Source organism: Neodiprion virginianus, chromosome 1 (assembly GCF_021901495.1).
Source record: "Neodiprion virginianus isolate iyNeoVirg1 chromosome 1, iyNeoVirg1.1, whole genome shotgun sequence".
In the NCBI taxonomy this organism is placed as follows: domain Eukaryota; kingdom Metazoa; phylum Arthropoda; class Insecta; order Hymenoptera; family Diprionidae; genus Neodiprion; species Neodiprion virginianus.
The window spans coordinates 20,079,936-20,101,772 of record NC_060877.1 but is presented as its reverse complement, the minus strand read 5'-3'; the positions used below and the strand labels follow the sequence as shown (position 1 = coordinate 20,101,772).

The window sequence follows — 21,837 nt, the reverse complement described above, 5'->3', positions numbered from 1 at the left end:
GATTATTATGAAATGAATGAATGGTATAAAAGAAAAACCAAAGAAGGTATAATCATAAAATGTCTGAATTTAAACATAGATAACGTCGACGGACGAATTCATATCATAATACAGAGAAGCTGTAGAACTAGTTGAATTCAACCGTTTACGCTTCTTCAAAACGTAGGGTTCTTTTAATAATATATGAATAATATATAACTAAACATAATGCTTGTTAAAAACATCTATCTTGAACGACTATTATTTCTACTTCTGGTCGGTTATTATTATATGGTATCTCTCTTTTTAGATTACATGTAACTTATGTTAATAGTCCAATCCTGCGCTACGGATCAGTCGATCCGCAGAATTACATGCGCTACTTAGCTCCGATTTGAGCCGCAAAAATATGATTTGGGGGCCGAGCTGTAGACAGGAGAGTGTCTCTCTGAATAGCCAAGGCTATTATCTACAGCTAGGTCACTTGTTTTTGTTTAATAGGACGTTATGCAAAATTTGGAATGATGTTGAAGAAGACTACTCGAATTAACTTATCTTTAAATTAGTCCAAGAAACGGGTAGAAAAAAGGGCAGTTTTATGTCACGGCGTGCAGAAGGGATGAGACCTGCGGATTCTGGTAACGATTATAGCCCACATGAACGCCTACTACTTTCCAACCAAAGATTTGACTTTCTAAATTTTTGACACGCGTTTAAAGTTTTGAAAAACAGGTTTTCTACTAGGATCTCCTAAACTATTAATTGTATCTGATGACAGCAGTAATGATAGTCAAATAGAATTTAAGGACGAGATCAAAAATGATTTAAGTGCCGAGAGCGATGATGAACCACAGGTGCCAATAAAAAGAACTCGAGCGAACAGCGTAGAATACGTAGACTTGTAAATATTGATTGTAAAGAATTGTATGTTTAAGAAAACATTGTTAATATTTCACGTTCAAAGAGCTGCAGTTGCAATAAATTACAACGGTAATTAGCCAATGATGTGCGAGGGCGACCTCCTGGTGCCCAAATCTACACGGTCAGCGTTACTTCGCGCTCTTCGACGGTGTTCCGACGATTCTCAATTTCGTCGCTTACACGTGTAAGATGTTGACAAAAAGTATCTTAAGATAATTCTCACGCATTAATCCATACATCTTAACAGAGAATCATTTTAATTTGGTGGTTCCAAAGTTAGTGGGTTATCCTAATTATTGATGATAAGTTTAAATTAAAAAGAGAGATATTTTTAGGCTGAGCGCTGCTGATGCTAATTCAGCAGTCTCTTGTCTCAGTTCTTGGTACCAGTTATAAGAAACAAAGTCGAACCTTAGACTAGGGATCGCTGCTGGTCTCTACGTGACTTTTGCCAGGAGGGGTGGAACTCGTCAGTTTAGGCAATACGATATTTTAATGTTATGTATGGCTGTAGCTTTCGTTACAGCGTTGAAAGGGAATTTTGAAAAACACTTTACGTATTGAGAGTCCTAGTTATATTCTGATTTCGAAAAAGGTATGCCCGAGCAATACGCCAGACGTAACACTAAGAAGAACAATAATGGCTTTCAATTATAAAATTTTGGTACCAAACTAAAGTCAAATGTGAGAATATATAACCTAACGGAGTGTTGCTATCAGAGTACAGCAGTAGTTAACCTGTTGGCGTATTTTTGTCGTAACTAGAGTACTAGTAAAGTAATGTGAAGTAATAGGAACGAGGCGTCATCACTTTGACATCAATGGACATCTGCAGTATAATGTTGCAATTAAAGAGTATTACATTTACTACTTTGCGGGTTGTTGCTTAGGTTGGTGACATTATTACCATTTTTATATTTTTAAATTTTGCCCATGCAAATAAAACTGTCGATCTAGGAACTGTACAGCAAACAGCGCCAGTTCCTCATTTTGCCAGAGATTGTAATCAATCCAACAACAATTTCTTCCACATATATCTGTTATTTATGCAATTGTATGATAAGATTATCAGATCTCAACTTAACCTACTAGTCATCATTTTTTTGTATTTTTTTACACAAGTCCTAATTGCAAAAACACATTCTAAATTTTGTAGGATTGTTTAAGGTTTTCATGTCCAAGAAGTGAATTTTCGTATGGCCATTTCAAAATCATATATTGAAAATAATGAAAATATAACCAGAAATTTCAGCACATTCTACCTTTGAAAATATTTTATACCACAATTACGTAATATTCACAGAACTGCTCCGTCCCTTACTCCGGCAGCATTACATCATATACATCAATATTAGGTACTCGGATAGAATTTTTAAGAAAGATATCTGTATATTGTTTTTTTTTCTGAAGCTAAATTCTAACTCATTAAATCAGGCAGTTTCCTATGAAAGCCCCGTAGGAAGCTGACACAATTAGTAGCCGAACTGAATTCGGAAATTATTGTAAACTCTTGATGCATCGGCTGCTCACGATACATTCAAATGCGAAACTTGAAATTATAATCTGAAATCGAAAATACAGAGTGTTTCCGAGTAAACGCCGCAGTACATTGAGTTGCCTACCACTGGGGGGGGGGGGGGGGGTATTCCGATAGGTGAATAAAAAATTATCAACTTTTTTTTTTTTTTTTCATATTTTAAAAGTACAAATTTCAGACTAAAATTTAAAATAATAACGGAGTTATATCACATGGAAGAGAGCGCGGCGTGAACCGCGCGACATCTGCAATCGTATAGCGATCTTCACAAAACAGGTTCTAACGCCTTCACTCACAAGGAACATCCGCGAAATGTCCGCCTCCGATTTTGATAAAACTTCGTAGGAATGTTAAGTACGCTAAAATAAAAGATCCGTATTTTTTTTATATCGGCTGAAATTAATTTTAAGGGGGTGAACTACCCCCCTAATGCTACTTTTGACAATTCCTAATCTATTGCATAATAGGACCTAATTTACCGACCTACCAAGTTTTATCAAAATCAGAGGCGGACACTTCGCGGATCTTCCTTGAGAACCCTATGTACATACTGTGGCGTTTACTAAAAAACACCCTATACGGATATTACGTCTATTTGATAGAACAAGAATCTTTTTTACGGTCGTAGAGTACATGAAAAAAATATCAGGCAAATTAAAAATAATGATGTTTTAAGAGTATTTGGTTTGACGTAGAATGAATTCTATAGAACCACTGCACGAAATAACCTGGTGAACTAATTTATGATGCACACATTTTATTCAAATTTAGCACACTTCCAATCATACTTATGGCGGATAAATAATAGTGTATCGTGTTACAAATATGGAAAGTGGGCGGTTCCGAGGAGTGTGAAGTTTGCAGCGCAAGTCGCAAAGGCGAGTACAGCATTTGCATGAATGCGAGTGTGAAGTTGACGGTACGAGCAGAAGGGAATTGCTATAATTTCACAAGTGTTGTGTGGATGCAGCATGAGCCAAGGCGAGCGCTGTAATCAAACTAGTCAGATATCGTCCCGCCGCACATGTTGCACACGTTTTTTTCCAACACCTGTGAAGGAAAGTTTGGTTTGTGAAGCAATGAAGGTACTCTGGCGCTCAATGATACAATGCGTCGAATTGAGATATTTGAAATTGCGCATTGGCGAAAGAAGATTGTGTGTAAAATCGAGCACTTTAGTTGTGCGCATGCACCAATGATATTTTACCGTACTTTTTGAGAATGCGGCATTTCACGCACGCTACATAGGTTTCACAAAGCGAACTTTCCTAGCAGATGTTGGAAAACGAAACTTACGATTTTCCTGTTATACTATATATTAAAAAATTTTTTTAGGTACTATACGCATTGTAATCATTGCCTCTCTAAATGCTACAATTTGATTGCTTGCCCGAACTGTCCAATGGCTTTGTACTGTTCGAATCATTGTCAAAAATTGGCTTGGGCTGCAGCACATCAAATCGAATGTCGGATCATATCTCTTCTGCCGAATTTACTAAATGTTGACGAAGATAAAATACGAATGCTGACAAAAATTATGCGATTACTGATCATGGTTACGCAAAATGGTATGCTGATTGACGAGCTGAGGAAGGACACGGAAGTAGCAGAATCCAATTCAGGTATTTGAATTCCAGCTGCATTGAATATAAAACTCCCAAGCCTTATCAATAGATTATTGACAGTAGAAACAAATTAAACTTCAATCTATAGGTTGTCATAATATAACAAAAGAAAGTCATTTATAGATTAGAGTCAGCAAAAATTTCAATACAAATAAGGTTCTTTTTTTTAAGAGCAAATTTTCTCATAGCTCAGGCAATCGGCTATGATTTATAATAATTATTAGAATTTTCATCTGTGTTTTGTTATGTTATCAGCTTTTTATAAATTTAAAATTCTAAAATCCAATTGGGTATTTCAAAAATATTTCTTCAGTGAAAGCTGACATTATTATTTCGTGTTCAAAACATCAGAAATATTTCGAATGTTTTGAATGCGCCTGATTCGTTCGATGCAGTATCATCACACCTGCCGGTGCACAGTCGCCGCTACTACCGTCCGTGAACACCTTTATTTGAGTGCGTGCGTAGTCTCATCCGTGTTGCTTGGAGACGCAATAACTTCACTGCGAAGAAATTTTCACAACGTGAAATTACCGAGCAAATTAAGGATTTTTTTTTTTTGACCATGACTGGACGAATTCTAATTTTTCAAGTTGCGCAATACTCAGAATAACGTGTAACATGTTTTTAAAAAACATCTGAGTGCTATACCAGTACCCCGTACCTCACTAAGATCACAAGATTTGGATAGGCCATAACACTGTCTTGAATACAGATCTGACAACGATCTCGAGTTTCAGATGGTATAGGAGGCCCTCGTTTTGAGGCCAAATTGGTAGTCTGATTGCCGCGTGTGCAGGTGTGTGGTATATTCATCTACTTTGTTGATCCACAATCTGAATTTGGAATTGACGACCGCTATCCTATGCAAAATATGAGTTTCAAAGCGATCGAGTAAATTGTAAACTAGATCGTTGCTAACGATCTTCCCAAAAACTGTACAATAATTTTTACCAAGGTATGGGGGCTGAATGAATACATGTAATTGGCTCAACAAAATTTACTTTTCAATAATTACTCAATCATTGGTCAACTGTCGGTATTATTGTTTTATATTTACCTGAGACTGGAACCGTGGTTAACGGCTTATTGACGGATACTCAAAATGAGGTTATGAACGTTTGTTTGCTATACAACCCTACCTATCAGCCCCTTCGACGGCCAGAGTATGAACGACAAAACATGCTCTCAAAATGAGGGCATCCTCCACCACCTATCGTTTCCAAACCTATCTACAAGAGCGTAGACCATATTTTCACTTCTCATTATTCGAGTGCCTCTCTATCAGGTCCCTGATACAAAGTTTGAGACATTGTCCAGTGTCCTTCTTAGTGACACCAGCCTCCACGCGGCACTGTCACTCTGCCGATCGTAAAAATGTTTATAATAAATTCTTATTGTTTTTTTTTTATATGTTATTCAATCTTGAAATCAGTTTGTAAATTTGGTAAAAGTCGGTGAAGCCCATTATTTTATAAAATAAGCGAATGAGTGAAACAGTGATCAGGTGTCGTGAGTGAAAAAGTATGACGACCGTCGTTTTATGCCGATTGATGTTAATTATCACTGACATCTATATTACGGGCTCTTGTGATTGCACAATACAGATTCTTTGAACTACGTGTAGATACAGAATTAAACCAACGATGATGCGATATTCTGCAATCGTTACGAATTTGCAAAACAGCCTAAATAACAATCAGAAACATTTGCGTCACGCATAAATGGCTAGCAAAAATATGCCCAGGAGAAGGTTGTTCGTTCGCTATGAACCTGACAAATCAATGCAAACCGTAGCTGGTAGAAGAATAGATATGATGCCTTAAATCAGACGGTATGTTACGTATCTTGATTCTCATTAGATTACATTTATTCAGTGTTGCATTGCAAAATAAAATACTCGACTATACTACAGAACGCAATTAAAAATAGTAGCTTTCATTGCAAGAGTAAACCAAATAAATATACTGTAAAATGCTTCAATTAATAAGAAACCTTATAGAATCTTTTAAATCGTTTGAAATAAACTCTCTCGAAATCGTTCAAATCAATTGAAAGTTTCTGATATTATGTAAACTAGTGAAATATTTTAAAATAAGTATGTTGATTTGTTGTAAGATCAATTTGTAAATGCTGACATAATTCAGAGTGATATTAAATCTTTTAAAATCTATGAAGTCAATTCAATCATTAGATATTTTGTAAAATCTGATCAAATCGTTTGATACCTGGTGAGATATACTATCTATCAGATTATTCAAATAACGTACGCTACAATTCATATATCATTGACCAATCATTTGAAACCTTGCACACTGTCCTGTATCTTTATGAAACAACTTTTGCTGCAGTTCCAACCATGATCTGCATGTGCTGATATAATATTACATGTAATTCCTTGCTATTGCGATATGTTGACCAATTGTAATTATTTAAATCAATCTATTGTTTATTCTAATACTAATGGTTCCAATGCAATGTCGAATACTTTACAATTATACGACATGTGTTTCGTCAATTACTAGTGAACTGTTACATATATTTACCACTTAAAAACAATGCTGGAAATGAATTTCATGTTAGTTTGATCGCAGTCTTGGATTATATATTACGAACTCGATACGAGAAATCACTAACATGCAGGGTGCAACTAGAAAACCGCTATTTATGACAAATAACACTGAAAACTCCAAAGATGTATATGATGATATTTACTTCAGAAAAATTCAAAAGAAATAATATACACAACTTGAACCAGTGAAAATACACAAAATATGAATTGGAATCAACGCCAACTATACGTATGGGTTAACATATAAAACAAGGAGTCACTTACCTGACGCATAAGATGAGAAAACGGCATTATCAATGGAGATGAAATTACTACTTCCAGCTGCGAATAAAACAACAATGTAATCTACAATGTCTGTTGGCAGAAAAATTGGAAAAAGACGTTACAAGCAAAACTGGGCAAATATTACGTTGAACCAACGTTAGCAAAACAGTTTTATATAAAGCGTATTATATTATATTACGTTGTGCAAATGAATAAACGCATAGCAAATAAATCTTAATTTCATTTACTAGCCTTCTGTCAGCTCAGACAGAAAAAATTTATCATCTAATGAAAAATATCTATAAATCCCCAAACCATTTGAAAAAAAAAGAATCAATCTCTATTTGATTGTATAAAAATAATATGAATTTAAAAAAAAATTAACGTCGTTAACACAAAAACTGACGTTACATTACGTTAATTACTTTCTCATATCTGTTACTATATTCTGTCCAATTTTCGTAGTGATTAGTCTAAATTTCTAATCCACTAGCAGCGTGATCGTAAATCGATGAGGTTCATAAACATCTGATGAATAATCTAACGTCAGCCACAGTTGTTTACAGCTCCTTTTTACACCCAAAATCGAACTATAATTTCTTGGACACATCATGTACTTTCCACTTTCGAGTTTACGCAAATTCCCCGAAATACTATATTTTGAGATCTTGCAACGTAGATCTGAGCATGCGGCATGTGTTATTAACTGGTAACTTCGGGTTAAAAGTAAATTATCATGAAAGTTTCGTCAAATTGAAATCAGTATCATTATGTTTCCCAAACTGGTCCGATTCCAAAGCCATAGGTGCCACAGGCGGAGCGCCGCCCTCCACCGTGATGTGTGTAGGCGGTAGGTCTAGAAGGGCCTCCATTGCAGTTGTTGGGGTGGTCCGAAGAGCCCCTGTGATACACAGGATCGCCATCCTGTAGATGCGGTCGTATGCTGTTCGGAATGTGAGCTTGTCCATTGCGGGCCACCACACGAGTGAGGCATAGATGATTTGAGGCAGTATGATGGCTGTGAATATCCATCGGACTACCCGTGGTTGTAGTCCCCAGGTTTGGTCTGTCATCCTTCTGCAGGCGCAGTAAGTGGCCGTAGCCTTCTGTGCTTGGTGGTCGACGTGGGCCCTCCATGTAAGTTTACGGTCCAGGGCGACTCCCAGGCAGCGCATCCCGGTACGCAGGGTTAATCTCGACTCAAAAATCTCGATGTGTCCCATCATGAGGTTGCGCTGCCTAGTGAAGAGTAACATCTTGGTTTTTCTAGGATTGATCCTCAGTCCCTGAGATGTGCACCAGTTCTGAACAAAGTCAAGTGTATTCTGCACCTTGCTTGTCATAGAAGGATGGTGGGCGCCTGCGAGGATTAAGGCCACGTCAGCGATATATCCCACCGCTGTCACCGTCATCTTGTCGAGCCCCGTAAGTAGTCCGTCCATGACCAGGGTCCAAAGCAGGGGGTAGAGTACACCCCCTGTGGGCAATCCCTGCCGACTTGGGTCCTGACTTCGGTACCTCCATGATTGGTGGTGACAGTCCTGGTCTACAGCTTCTGCCTGATTCAGTCGACTAGCATAGCACTTATGCTGAACTTCGTGGCAGCCTCACAAATTGCATCGAAGGAGGTGTTGTCGAACGCCCCTTCAATGTCCATAATGTCCATTCTTGTTTCTGGGATGAATACTACTCTGTCCTCCCTATAGCTCATGGGTATGTAGCGTAGTCCTAGGCACGCTCTAAAGATTTTGTTCAGCCTGGTGATCACGGCCTCGCCACCTTCTCGCAGGAGGGCTGGGAAGATCCCATCCGCCCCCGGACTTTTAAATCTGTCAAAGGTGTCGATGGCCCACCTGGTCTTGGCCGTCATGATGATCTCTCCCAACGATTTCCAGTTCCACAGTCCCTGAACTGGTAGGCCCGACCCCGAGAAGTGGACCTCAAGCATATGCTTGATCGATGGGTCTGACAAGAAGTCTCTGCGGAGCTTGGCCACTAGTGGTAGGGCCTCGGTCTTGCTACAGAACCCTTTCCAGGCCTCTGTCTTTGATCTTTCGATCAGTTTCTTGTATGTACTCTTTCTGGGCAGCCTTATACGCCACCCAATCCGTGTCCTTGTTTGTCTTAAGGGCCTGGTTTAGGAGTTCTCGGAAGCTCGACCTAAATTTACCCAGCTCTCTGTTCCACTAGGGGACCTCGGACCTATTTACCTTGGGTTTTGCGGGACATGCTGCCTCAAACGCCTGGATTATGGAGGATTGCAGGTGTATTACCTTGCTCTCCACCACGCTAGCACTGTCAAATGGCCGCAGGATCCCTGGAGTCTCGGACCCAGTTCCTCTTTATAGGAGTGCCAGTCTGTTGCCTTGGGATTCCTACGCATCCCGTCGAATCCAACTCGGGTTTCGCCGCGAGGGAGAACGTGATGCACCTGGGGTCTGAGAGTGTGTCTTCTTCTTGCACCCGCTAGTCGCTGATGAGTTCCAGAAGCATGGGGCTGCAGAGTGTAAGGTCGATCACTTCTTGTCTCTGTGAGGTGATAAAGGTTGGTCTTGAGCCCTTGTTCAGTATGTCGAGCTCGACTGATGATAGGTACTCCAGCAGAGGTGCACCCCTCTTAATAGTGTCAGAGCTGCCTTAGACCGTGTAATATGAGTTCGCATCGCAGCCCACAACGAGGTGCAGCCCCTTGTCGGTGCAGTACTTGACTAACTCTTAAGTTCTTTCGTGGGAGGTGTATCCACGGAGTCGTAGGGAAGTTAGGCCGAGCACACGACTAGGTCGATGGTTTCGCCCTTCTCCCATTTTGCTTGATCAAGGCTGCTGCCAGGTCTCTACTGCAGAATTGGCTCAGCCTTAGTGCCTGATGCTACCATTAATGAAGACCGCCGCCGGGTCCAGCAGCGCCTTTCTCGCACACTAGCATGCCGATTTTTCTATCTAGTCCTCAAACAAGTCCCTTGTTAATCCATGGTTCTTGAATGACTGATATGTCTGTTTGCTCTACGGCCAGGTTTCGGGTATGGATAGCCAAGGCCGCTTAGCAGTGTTGCAAGTTGATCTGCGAAAACTTGATCTTCCATGCGGTCATCGGGCCGTGGGACGTCAGCTTCGCTATTTCGAGGGATGAGGGTATCCCGTTACCGAGTCCCCCTCCTCCTTGTCCACAGGGTCGCCAGCTGGCTGGTGCCCTTGTAGCAACTCCGCCGGTGCGGGGGTCGCACCCGGCAATGTCCTTTGCGAACCTGCCTGCACGCTCTTCCGCCAGGCTCTACTGATTGTAAGCTCGTGAGCTTTAAGGGGACAACCCCTGGGCCTCGCGGCACAACCACCTCCGCCTCCTCAACCTCCTCTTGTGGCATCCCTCGTGCCTCGGATCGCGGACCTCTTACCCCTTGTTCTCGAACCCGAGGGATCCACGTCTTTCGTCGAGGCACTGGCGCGTGACGGCCTCGTTGCCCTTCGCAGCGCTGGTGCCCTTTCCCGCGGCGCTTTCCCGACCTCACTGCCTGGCGGGCGGTCGTCCGGTCTCGTCTCCGTCATAGGGCGGCTTTTCTTGAAAGAGATACGCCCCAAGCCGAAATGCCCCCCCCCCCCTTCCGTGCACTTCTCTCGATTTGGCGTCTACGCCCAACACCAGATAGACGGACTTGAGTCAGTCCATCCTGTCCCAGACCCTCCAAGGATGGGTCGGGAGACCGGCGTTCAGGCGCTTCAGCCTCCTCATGATGATCTCCGTTTCCACTGGTATACTAGGGATGAAGACCATCATTCTTGTGAGCCTGGGCAGTTGCTCCCTTCCAGAATACCGAGGGAAGCTTTCGCCCGAAGCGTCAAGGTCGGGGCCGTCTGACGCAGCCAGGTGAGCACCCCCTCGTCTGAGCATGTGACCCACAGGACGCCCTGGTCATGCCGGCACTGTTCAAAGCGCGGAACCTCCTTCCAGCGCTCGCACCACCAGGTCACCCTGCTTGGAATCTAGAGTGTCCCCGGGGTAGCCCGAGGAGGTAATAACCACCCTCCGGCCCCCGCTCGCCGCCACCACATAACTCCTGGGTCTGAGCTCTTCTCGGTCCCTTTTGGGGGCCCAGTAGACTTCTGGAGGCGTGCCGTCCGAGGGCCTGGATCTTTTTAGACCCGTTCCCTCCGATGGCGCCTGGTTATCTTCTTGTTGCACCTCGGTATCAAGCCGGCCAAAAGATGGGCCGCCCGTCCTGGGGTGTGCGGGTATGGAAAAGGAGGGTCTCCCGCAGGGGTCGTCTCAAAGGAGGTCCCAGAGGCTAGCCTGGCCTTCCTAGCCCTCCTCCTTAACGCCCTACTGCGACGGGCCCTACCTGCTGTTGCTGTTGCTGGAGGAGCGGCGGTCCCAGGCTGTGCCGATCCCTCCAACCCCCCAGCCCCAGCGGTCGTCATGACCGACAGAACGCTACGTGTCAAAGAGATTAGAGTCTCTTCGTCCGCTCGCATCCCACTGGTTCCATTGTTCGTTGTTGTCATCGGCAAGTTAGTCCCCGTAGAGACCCCCTCGTTGGGCGTTGTCCTTAAATCTGGGTTTTTGTTTTGGTCTAACTCCATCGGTGTCTCACGAGTGTGCAGGAAAGGACGGTCCGCCGCCATAGCAGGCTCTGTGGGAATGAGGCTAATGCAATGAGGTGGCGGGGGGGGGGCACCCGGTACCCCAAGGGCATCGTTCGCGACACTTGTGACCAGAGTACCATCTAGCCCTCGGCGCGACAGCTTACACCTTGGCTTGGGAAATTGGTCCGCGGCCGGGGTTTTAGTTTCTTTGGGCGGGTTTTTATGCCAACCAGCATCCCGGTTCCGGGCACGGCCGTGCGGAGTCTTCCCTGGCCGTCTTCCCATCCACCAACCGGAGACGCGGCTCGGTTGGCGCTCAACCTGTACCCCTTTGCCCGATGAGGGGTGCGGGGACCGAGAATATATCAAATAATAAATCTTTTCTTCAGAGGAAAGGTATATTAATTAATTGTTCTGAAGTCGGTCGTATTTTTTGTTTAAATAATTTTACATTTCTCAGGTTCCGATCACTTCTCTGTTGTCAGTAGAATGTATCATGGGAAATTAAAATCAAAAAAGGAAGCTTACACTTTTCTATGATAGATAGTTGGTCAAATATTTGGGGATAACAATTGCATCCTTACTGCCACAAGAACGTAAACCCGTCCCATTAATTTTTTTTACTGACTATTATGAATTATCAAAAAGATGATGATAAATTCCGCGTTTTCAAGTCACTTGAAACATTTCTGAAAATATCACAGAAATGATATTCATATTCGTGCAATACTTTCATGAATATTCCTAATGCTTACCGCATAAATGATTTCATGAAGCTGGAGATCGAAAAAAAAATAGTTTTTTTTTTTTGAGCCAGTCTAATATATACTGTATATATGTTAGATACTCGAAGATCCATCAACGTCATACAACCGGTGATCAAAATGTAACAATGACACAATATGGTGATGCGACATATATACTATGTATGTCAGTATATATACTACATATACACTATGTACATATACTATACATATACTATGTATATCCGTGACATATATAATATGCGTGCAGAATGTAACTCGTTCGATTTTTAGAATCGCGATATCTCAGAAATGATAATTCTTAGGAAAAAAAGTATAGGCACCATTTTTTGGACAATTTTATGATCTACAATTTTGGTCTGAACTATTTTTTTGATAAAATTAACCGTTAACGAGAAAAATCGAAAAAACCGAAAATTTGGACCTTTGACTTTGAATAACTTTTTTAGCACACATGGTATCGACGGCGACTTTTTTCTTTTTCTTTATAATAGTAAATCCAAGGTCTCTACCAAAATTCAGCTCTGTCGAAATTATTGTTTTTCGAAATGTCTAAATTGACCGGACTAAAATGACGGAAAGTGGCATCGAAGTTACCAATTTTTGATCACATAGTAAAAGACACGCTGCTATCGTAAAGTTGTGGACATCGAGGCGATTCGTGCAGCTGCAGGCTGGACGTCAAAATTAAGCGTGTTTGCTCGTTTTTATAAGCAACCTGTGATTGAAAAGGCTAGCGTAGTTAGGTCTATTATCAATTCAGTTTATTAAGTGTACACTAAAAGACAAAATATGTCTTAAATGTTTGCTAAAAAACAGGTGTTAAAAAATTGTTTCAATTGTAGAGCCTACGGTGTAATCACATACGGTATAATTAAGCTCGTATCAAATACAAATTGTATTAAACTTTGAACATCTACCTATTGATCTAGAGGACAAGACCACGCAACATAATTGTACAATCAATCGAACTTACCCTGAAGTTCACATTCTCATCAGCATTTGTTGAAGTACCGAGAAAGTATCGTTCGCCTTGTTTGTTGGCCATGTTCAATATAGTATCAGATTGGTGGAATTGGTCTCATTAACTGACATTAAAAAAATTTATCTTTTTTTGAATGCATAGATAGCAGGACAGCTGGTTTCACAGACGATGGAAAGTTGGATAGCTTCAATAGCCGGTCGGCACTCAGTCTTGCGACGAACATGACATCAAGGCCGTTAATTGGAATAAGCGCCTTTGCTTGCATTTCTTCTTTGGCGGTTTTGTTACTTGCTGTGGAAACTGATTTTTTCAAAAAAAAATTCTCACTTGCAGAATTAAAAGACGTCTCAATGTATGCAGACATCCCATTCTGCGGTGCAATTATGCTAAGGGCCTGTGTTATCATGTCTTCAAACTGTTTCTCGGTGAGTATATTTTTTTCGAGTACTTATTAAATTTAAGGAGGTTGGCTGCTGAAACATAGATTAAACATCATGAGAAATGCTAGGAATTTATTACATAAGTTATTTATTTATAACCTTTGTTGACAACTATTATGAGAGTTTGAACTTCGTTGCTGATATTTCTACCCTACACTCAGAAAGATTTTTTACTATTTTTGTAAAAACCTATCAAGTTATATATTGTTTTTCTTAATATGTCAAATTACTGTCATTACTACAAATCTGGTGTTCCAAAAACACGTCGCTGTTCGGTCTCGGTGTCCCTAGTTCATTAAAGCTGTTAAAGGGGTTCCCATGGTGATTCATACCTACGAGTGATATTCGCCCACTAAATTCTTGAAAATTGAGAAATGATTCGTGCATTCATTAAATGGGATTGGTACCTTGGTCACAGTTGTACGTGAAGTAGTCGTAGGTAGGGGGCCATACTTAAATTACGTAACAAACGTAAGGGAGGGGGGGGGGTCAGACTCGATTGTTATACTTTGTTACGATACGGGGGAGGGGGTCTTTTGATGCTTGTACGTAATTTTTTGAATTGAATGTAAAATTTTTTGATAATTAATAAAAAAATTCAAACTGAATTCCCGCGCCAGATTCTGTTATAGCCAAACCTTTAACATTTTGAAACTAGCGCGCTGCGGTAGCTCTTGGCATTAGATCACTCAACTTATAGTAATTAAAACACTTAATAATTAATTAATAATTAATAAATAGAAGAATAATGAAAAATACAAATGATTTTAATAAAATTTTATGCTATTTCGTTATTTGATTCCGAAAAATTACGTACAATTTGGGACGGGGGGGGGGGGGGGGGGTTGACATTTTGTTATGATCTGTTACACAGGGGGGGTAGGGGTTGAAAAGTTCTTCAAATTCCGTTACGTAATTTAAGTACGGCCCCTAGCCACAAACGAGATTGAAGGTACAGTAAAATGTTAACGAAATAGGCTCACAATCAGAGCAGTTACTATGCGAATGCATGACATTGGCACAATAAACATGGCCGTCGCTCGCGTCGAGTGCAATCACATGGGAATCACGTTTTGAGGATACAATGTTTTTATTAATTTTATTTAATTGAGTACTATTTGTCCCTCAAGAATATCATAGCACGAATAGTTAAATCATAATCCCAAGCTGTGAATTAGTTTAAACGATTCCAATTGAGGAACAGAAAATCACTCATAGATGAATACATTTGTAAGTGAATACCCCACCGCAGAGCCCCTTCCAAATGCCTTAGATACATTTTCTTACTGTCTGGAAATATTTAGTTCCCCGCCTACATTATTACGTTAACATATTTTTGATAGGAATAAAGCTAAAAATTGTCAACTCATAAGAAATAAACGATTGAAGACTGTTTTCATTGGGCTGTGTAGGGTATGATACGGATTTTTATGATTTATGGATATGGATGAATACAATTGACGGCCTCTGGGGCTTGGTACGGGCTGGTCTATGTTAAATCACGATTCCCACTGTCAGTATTTTGTATTATAGTTACCACCATCCTCACCTCCGCGTCCACCTTCGACAGTGGTAGCCTATCGCTGTGAAAAAATGTCCCATCGTTTCATTCTTCCATCCTAATGCTGCATTACGGTGATCACTTGTAGAAAATCTGATTACTGTTTTTCGATTTCGTGTTGTTCGTTTGATAATTATAGCAATCCCTTCATGAGCAATTTCGTTTGGATGCTAGATATTATAGATAGTACTTTGGTACTTTTAAGTAACTTTATTTTATCGGAATAGTTAGATTCGGAGATCGGCATAATGTCTATTTTTACGTTATAGCTGTGTAAAAATACTTTAAATTTTTGGTTCTATTGGAGTAAGCCATTCGTTTTCCAGATTTCAAACTTTATTTTTCTAAACATTATGACATCTTTCCGACTCTATCAGCATATTCAGTATATCGTCCGTTGTCTACATTTGTTTATGGCGTTATACCTTCTAAGAAGATGTTAGTTGCGTCTATACCGATGTGCCAGCTTCTTGTTTGTTGTCTATTGATTGGGTGTATTGGAAATAATTCTTGACCAGTTGGTTTGAAAGTGCTGAATTACGATTCTCCACAGGCTCATTTATTTTTAGACTTACTTTTTTATGGATAGTACGGAAAATAGTTTCTGTTGTAGTTATTTGCCAATATAGTACAGCCAATGCAATTCGTTGGATGGTTGTCTCCATAGTTAAAGCATTTCATGTTATGAGTTTTTTACAGCCTTGGACAACCACTACTTACGCATCCAGGAGATTCGAAAAAACAGATTTTATTGCATATTTGTACGATAAATTGTAACGCATATGTTGCGGGATGCACTTTTTTTCGTGCAAACGTTCGAACCTTGATGATACATTTCCTTGTTGTTTTTCGCTCCTATTGATCAATTTTTTATTGTTATTTTTAAGGATGTTATTATTGCGTAAGCATATTTACTATTGTCTCATTTTCTGGTCATGTTCTTCGTTTCATGCCTGTGTGAGTTCGTTTGTATCTATAGCAACGTATACGTTTCTGAACACTATTTTCAAGTTGTTGTATCGTTTCCTTTTAGACCAGTCACAGGGCGAAAAAATTGACCGAAAGTGTAAAAAACTGTTGGTCGAGATTTTATTGTTTCTAACGCTTCATTGAATATCATTAACAAGACTTTACATTTTCCCCTTTCGCCGAGATTCGCTCCGAACTCTGCGATGGCTAAATGGAACAAACCATTAGTTTTATCGCGTTTTCTGAGCTTATGGGGTAAAAATGGTTCAATACAAAATTGAAGGTGGTGAAAATTCTCTAGAAACCAGGTCCTATCTAACCTTTACTGTCATAGCAATAGATGCGAAAAGTTGGCCAATTTTTGACAAGCACAAAAGACATGGATTGTAAATACTTACGAAATTCCACGTTTGATTTACGCTAGAAAATCTAAATCAATATTAGCGTGGAAGCACAATCTGAGAAAAGTGTTTTATTATTTGCTCTGATTCTCTAAAATTAAATTCATTCCATTATTGATAGAACTATTGTCCGGTACATTTTCATATTCATTAAGCTGTATTTCAAAGATTCATTCGGCATATTTGTTCGATAGCGTTAATCTGGAGAGAGGATCGGCAGATATGAAACGGCCTTTTATTCTACAAATATCGCATCGGCCGAAGAGGGGAAAGTCCTTATTCACGCCTGTCAGGCGTCCTTTTTTAAACCGTCAGTATAGCCAAGCTTACATGCATAGTCGAGAAGTTAGGCTTGTCAGCTTTAATACGTTAACATCATAAATAGGGGAGACTGGGATCGGTAGAAACATTTTACGGAAAATCACTGTTGACAATTACAATTTAAACTAAGCGTAATTGATAACATGCTTTAATTCGACGTTATTTTTAGTTATCTAACTTCTGATGTATAAGGCTATAGTGGCATTATCTGCATTGCATAAAACTTCTGGGGGCAATATTTAAAAATCGGAAAAAATATTTTAACTGACCCCATACCCGGGGCGGTTCTAACACTAGCAGAATCATAAAAATAATGCTGTTACATACTTATTTATTGAGACAAAAATGACAGAATAATGTACAACATTAACGTCTCATTTAAGGTTCAGTCTCGTTCAATTAAAAACTGAATTTCAACTGATTGTGAGAAATGAAATTAGTTACATCACATTTGCGCAAATTTTATGATATACTCAGTATTTTAATAGTAAAACCTTAAATAAAATTAAAGGCTAATCAAATCTGACGAAAGTAACAAAATTAGCTTTTCTACGACGTAACACAACTTTAACAGTTTTGAAATATATGGGATGAAACCCTAAAAAAATTGTTACAACCGTTCTCGGCACACTTTTTAGACGTTTTATTGATATAGCCTCCCAAATAAACGACTTGATAAAAAAAAATTATGCTTATTTGTGCTTCGAATTAAATTCAAACATTTTTGTGATAAAAAAAGTTAACGACGGAGTTGGGAATCGAACCTAGCATGTAGAAATGTTTTGACGGAGACTTACTCCACTAAGCCACCGCTGCCCTGACTTCTCATCGTTAATTCTTTTTATGACCTAGTATTAGAATTGTTTGTTTTCGTGTGCTTTGATAATTAATTTCAATGTTGATTTCGTCGCTATAGCACAATGAGGACCATGCTGTTTGTAGGCAGATAGGACCGTGTATTAGTAGGAAGAGTGCAGATACAAGTACACTACTTTATCTATGGACGTCCAAGTAATAATATATAAAGGCAATATATCGGTTTAATGCGAGAAGTAGTTGTAGTGAAATTTAATTCAAACATTTTGGTGATAAGAAAAATTAATGACGGAGCCGGGAATATGTAACTAATACGTGGTCTCAAGTAACAGCTGTATCCCATCTACCTAGAAACAGCATGATCCTCATTGTGCCATAGCGACGAAATTAACATTCAAAAAAATATTTGTACTTTGATAACCAAAGTTCTTGTACTAGAAATTAAAATAATCTTAACTAACATCGTTTTGTAATAAAAAACAAACTAACAGCAACAACAATACTAAGTTTTGTATACAAAAACACAATGACCTCTCTTGCCCGCGTATGTTGGACTCGCAGTGCCACCTGACTTAAACGGGCACGTTCCGACACGAAAGCCACTCTTTTCTCTTCTTGTATCTCCTCCGTTATTTCTATTAGTTTTTGAATTATTAATGTTGTTTCAACCGACGTCGGTCTCCCTTACGCTTGTTGTTGTTTTATGCTTTTACTTATACTTTTTTACTTTTGGTGTGGAAATGGCAGATGAAATGCAGTATATTGTATGTGAGTAGAATTAAAATGAAAGTGACACCTTTCAAGTTAAGGAGAACAGGTTGAAGACTCAAAAAGAATCCTGTATTCGCCAAAAAAATAGTAAAGTGGATCAGTTTCGAGAAATGAAATCACTTACTGTACATGTTAAGTGTTAGGAATCATAGGCTAATGGAAAAGATATCCGTGCCACCGTTAAAGCGAATACAGGTGAGGTTTTAGTTACTTATGTATTTTAGATGGGGTCATTAGTTTTTCTTATAAAAATGACCGACGTTTCAAGATATAACAAAAAATTTTTATGTTATTCTCTAGAGAACATGGTAAACAGATTCACTCTCCACCGCTTCATCTCTCTAACATCTTCTTCATATTGATATCAATACCCCGTGACGGTATAAACGATACGATTTAACTGAATCGGGGACAATAGGCGTACCATCCGCCCCCCGCCCAGGGCAGTTCTTGGATCTGTCGACGTTGACTTTGTCTATAAAATCGTAGCGGTTGACCACCCGTATTCCGCGGTGGACTGAATTCTATTGGGGCACATAATCCGCGCCATGATATAGTGAAGTAGTAAAGGGTACTGTTACGACAATAATTACATTGTAGTCTGAAGTTGACATTTCTATTTCACAGCTGAACATCTTGGTAATGATCACTTGTTTGTCATTCGAAAATAATGTATTAATAGGAGCAAACTTTAATCAGTGACTTCCGAAGTTACAGTGGTGAATATCAGAAGCAATAGCCAACCTCCTCAATACACTCTAGTAAATTAAGAGTACTCTATGTGGAATGAAACATTCCGAGTTAATACTGACTAAATTCCATAGAAAAAGTACTTTTATTTTTATGTCCACTTTCCCACAAAGCCGCATACCGCATACTTCCATTTTCCGAACTCCTGTGAAAGATTCTGCAATAAAAGCTTGAAAAATAAATCAATTAATGACTCACATAGCTAATGAACATATTTTCTCTTAGATCCAGCAAGACCCAGGAATCAAATCTGGCTCGGGTCTTTATGTGCTTCACAGCCTACAAAATCATTCTTGCGCACCAAATACATTTAGACACTTCGAGGGCTTGACTATGATAACCAGAGCATTAGAACCTATTGCCGTTGGTGAACAAATTTTTACTTGCTACGGCACTGCTCACGGCTGCATGCCACGAAATGAGAGAAAAAAAAAGATCATGGAAGAATACTTTTTTGAATGTGAATGCCCAGCATGTTACAATGATTGGCCATCATACAAAGAAATTTTAGAGAATCACATTGGATCAATAACCAAGAACAAGGATTTGGTTCAAAAACTGAAGCCGTTTAAGAAGAAACTATTGAAAAATAAGTATGACATTCATGCGGTGAAAAGTATTATAGAAATATTACACGAAGAAACGACAAAGCCGTGCGAAGAAATGATCCACGCAATTCAGTTTTTGAAAAGCTACTACTTAGGTAAATTGAAGTGAATTTTTTTTTGTTTACGTGGCGTGATAGATAATTGATTTTGGTGTTCAATATGATCCTGCTTCAATGCGAATATAAGTAGATAATTCCCCGCAATGAGTAACAATCAGGTCTCAGGTATTTTCCCTAAAGTGCCCATTAATCGTCCACGAACATTCATTAATTATTTCCAGCCAATCGTGATGTAAATCACTAACGAAGAAGAATAAAACTTCATGGGTGTAGATGGTCAAAAACGATTCATTTTTACAGGTAACATTTCGGTAAATGCAATTTTTCATATTTTAGGGGAAACTATTATAACTAAAAAATCATAAAGTTGTCAAATTTTAACAAGTTATCACAGTAATCTACGTTAACTCAAGGTTAAACAATACAATCGAAGAAAAGACCGAAGTGAACTAGAGGTTATGTCGCTACGTGGTTTTAAATTATACATACTATTCAAAACATTAAAAATTATAAAAAAACTTAAAGGTAATTTAGTCATTCATTGTTTATCTGCTTCTACTAATTGTATAATATGACTCCGTATGTATAACTTAAAACCACGCGGTGACATAACCTCTAACTCTCTTCGGTCTTTCCTTCGATTGTAAATTGTAATAAAATTGTTTATATTATATTGTTTTACCTTGAGTTAACGTAGATTGCTGTCATAACTGGGTAAAATTTGACAACTATATGATTTGCTAGTTATATTTTAGTTTCTCCTCAAATATTAAAAATTGCATTGCTACAATTTTTTTATAGGCTCTGATGAAGGTCGACCTCATGCATTTACCGAAACGTTAGCGGCAAAAATAAATCGTTTTTGACCGTCTACATTCACAAAGTTTTCTTTCTCTTCATCGTATCTACAGTCAAGAAAAGTTACACGTAAATTACTTTTACTTACGTTTTGTCAAATGATTTACACACCGTTCTTCTAATTAATCACGACACTTAGAATTCCACAATTAGGTTTGTACATCTCTAATTAAGATTCGAGATATTTTGGTAGCACTTGTAATTTTTACAGGAGTTAGGATATGTGGAAACACACCTAGAATTTTATGAATTTCAATGATAAGACTTTTTTTTCTTGAAAACAAAAAACAAACTTGTTCTTATTCGAACTTTACATAATTGCGATTTATTTAGAAGTTTTTACATACCAAAAAAAAAAATTTGAACCCCTACAGGACCTTGGGATTTTTCTCTACTTTTCAGTTTGAAGATCTAGACTTAGCTGTCAATATCATGGAATTGGATGGTGGAAAAAATAACACTACTTTCGAGCCGATATATCGGCTTCTGGTCCTGTAGGAGTTAAAAATAAAATGAAATTCGTTTTGTAAATCAACCATTGAAAAATTGCTTTCAAAGTTACAAATTTCTATCCTGAAAGGGTGACTGTTTTTTGCACACAGAAAAAAATAACTGTGTTGTATTAATATAAGAGTATCGTGATCTATTGAAAAATAGCATATAGCTTGGATTCACATCACCAGTGGTTCAACTAAATCCTTGTAATTTACATAACTAGTTCGATACTTTGCAAACTAATATAAGTCTTCATGGATTATCATATTTCAATAATAATCTGGCTGATAATAATTAATTTTCTTGAGACCTGATTAAATCTTCAAACGTGGAACTGTCTATTTATAACTTTAACATGCTTTATATATAGGTACATAATATAGTTGCTTCGCAGAGTTCATATAGAGTGATACGCTTTTTGGCACGGGTGATGGCTTAACTGACAATTTTTAATATGTGTTCCATCTGAAATTTTTAATACTCTTAGTATTTGGATTCATTTCAGCCAAGCCGTAAGACTCCCCGATCGTGTAACAAGTTTGACATGATATATTCAATTTACA

General features: G+C 39.0%; 1 protein-coding gene across 7 annotated transcripts in view; it reads left to right on the top strand.

The window, feature by feature from the left end:
• Positions 1 to 21,837, top strand: part of LOC124297927 (SET and MYND domain-containing protein 4-like) — a 67,588-nt gene that overhangs the window by 21,330 nt on the left and 24,421 nt on the right. For 5 of the 7 annotated variants that reach the window (XM_046749403.1, XM_046749386.1, XM_046749366.1 and 2 more), the window contains exons 4-6: positions 3,773 to 4,059; positions 13,367 to 13,650; positions 19,480 to 19,957. In XM_046749403.1, coding sequence (XP_046605359.1) covers positions 3,773 to 4,059; positions 13,367 to 13,650; positions 19,480 to 19,957 — 1,049 coding nt within the window. Of the gene's footprint in view, positions 1 to 3,772; positions 4,060 to 13,366; positions 13,651 to 19,479; positions 19,972 to 21,837 lie in introns of those variants that run through there. The other 2 variants (XM_046749418.1, XM_046749412.1) reach the window with 2 other exon arrangements.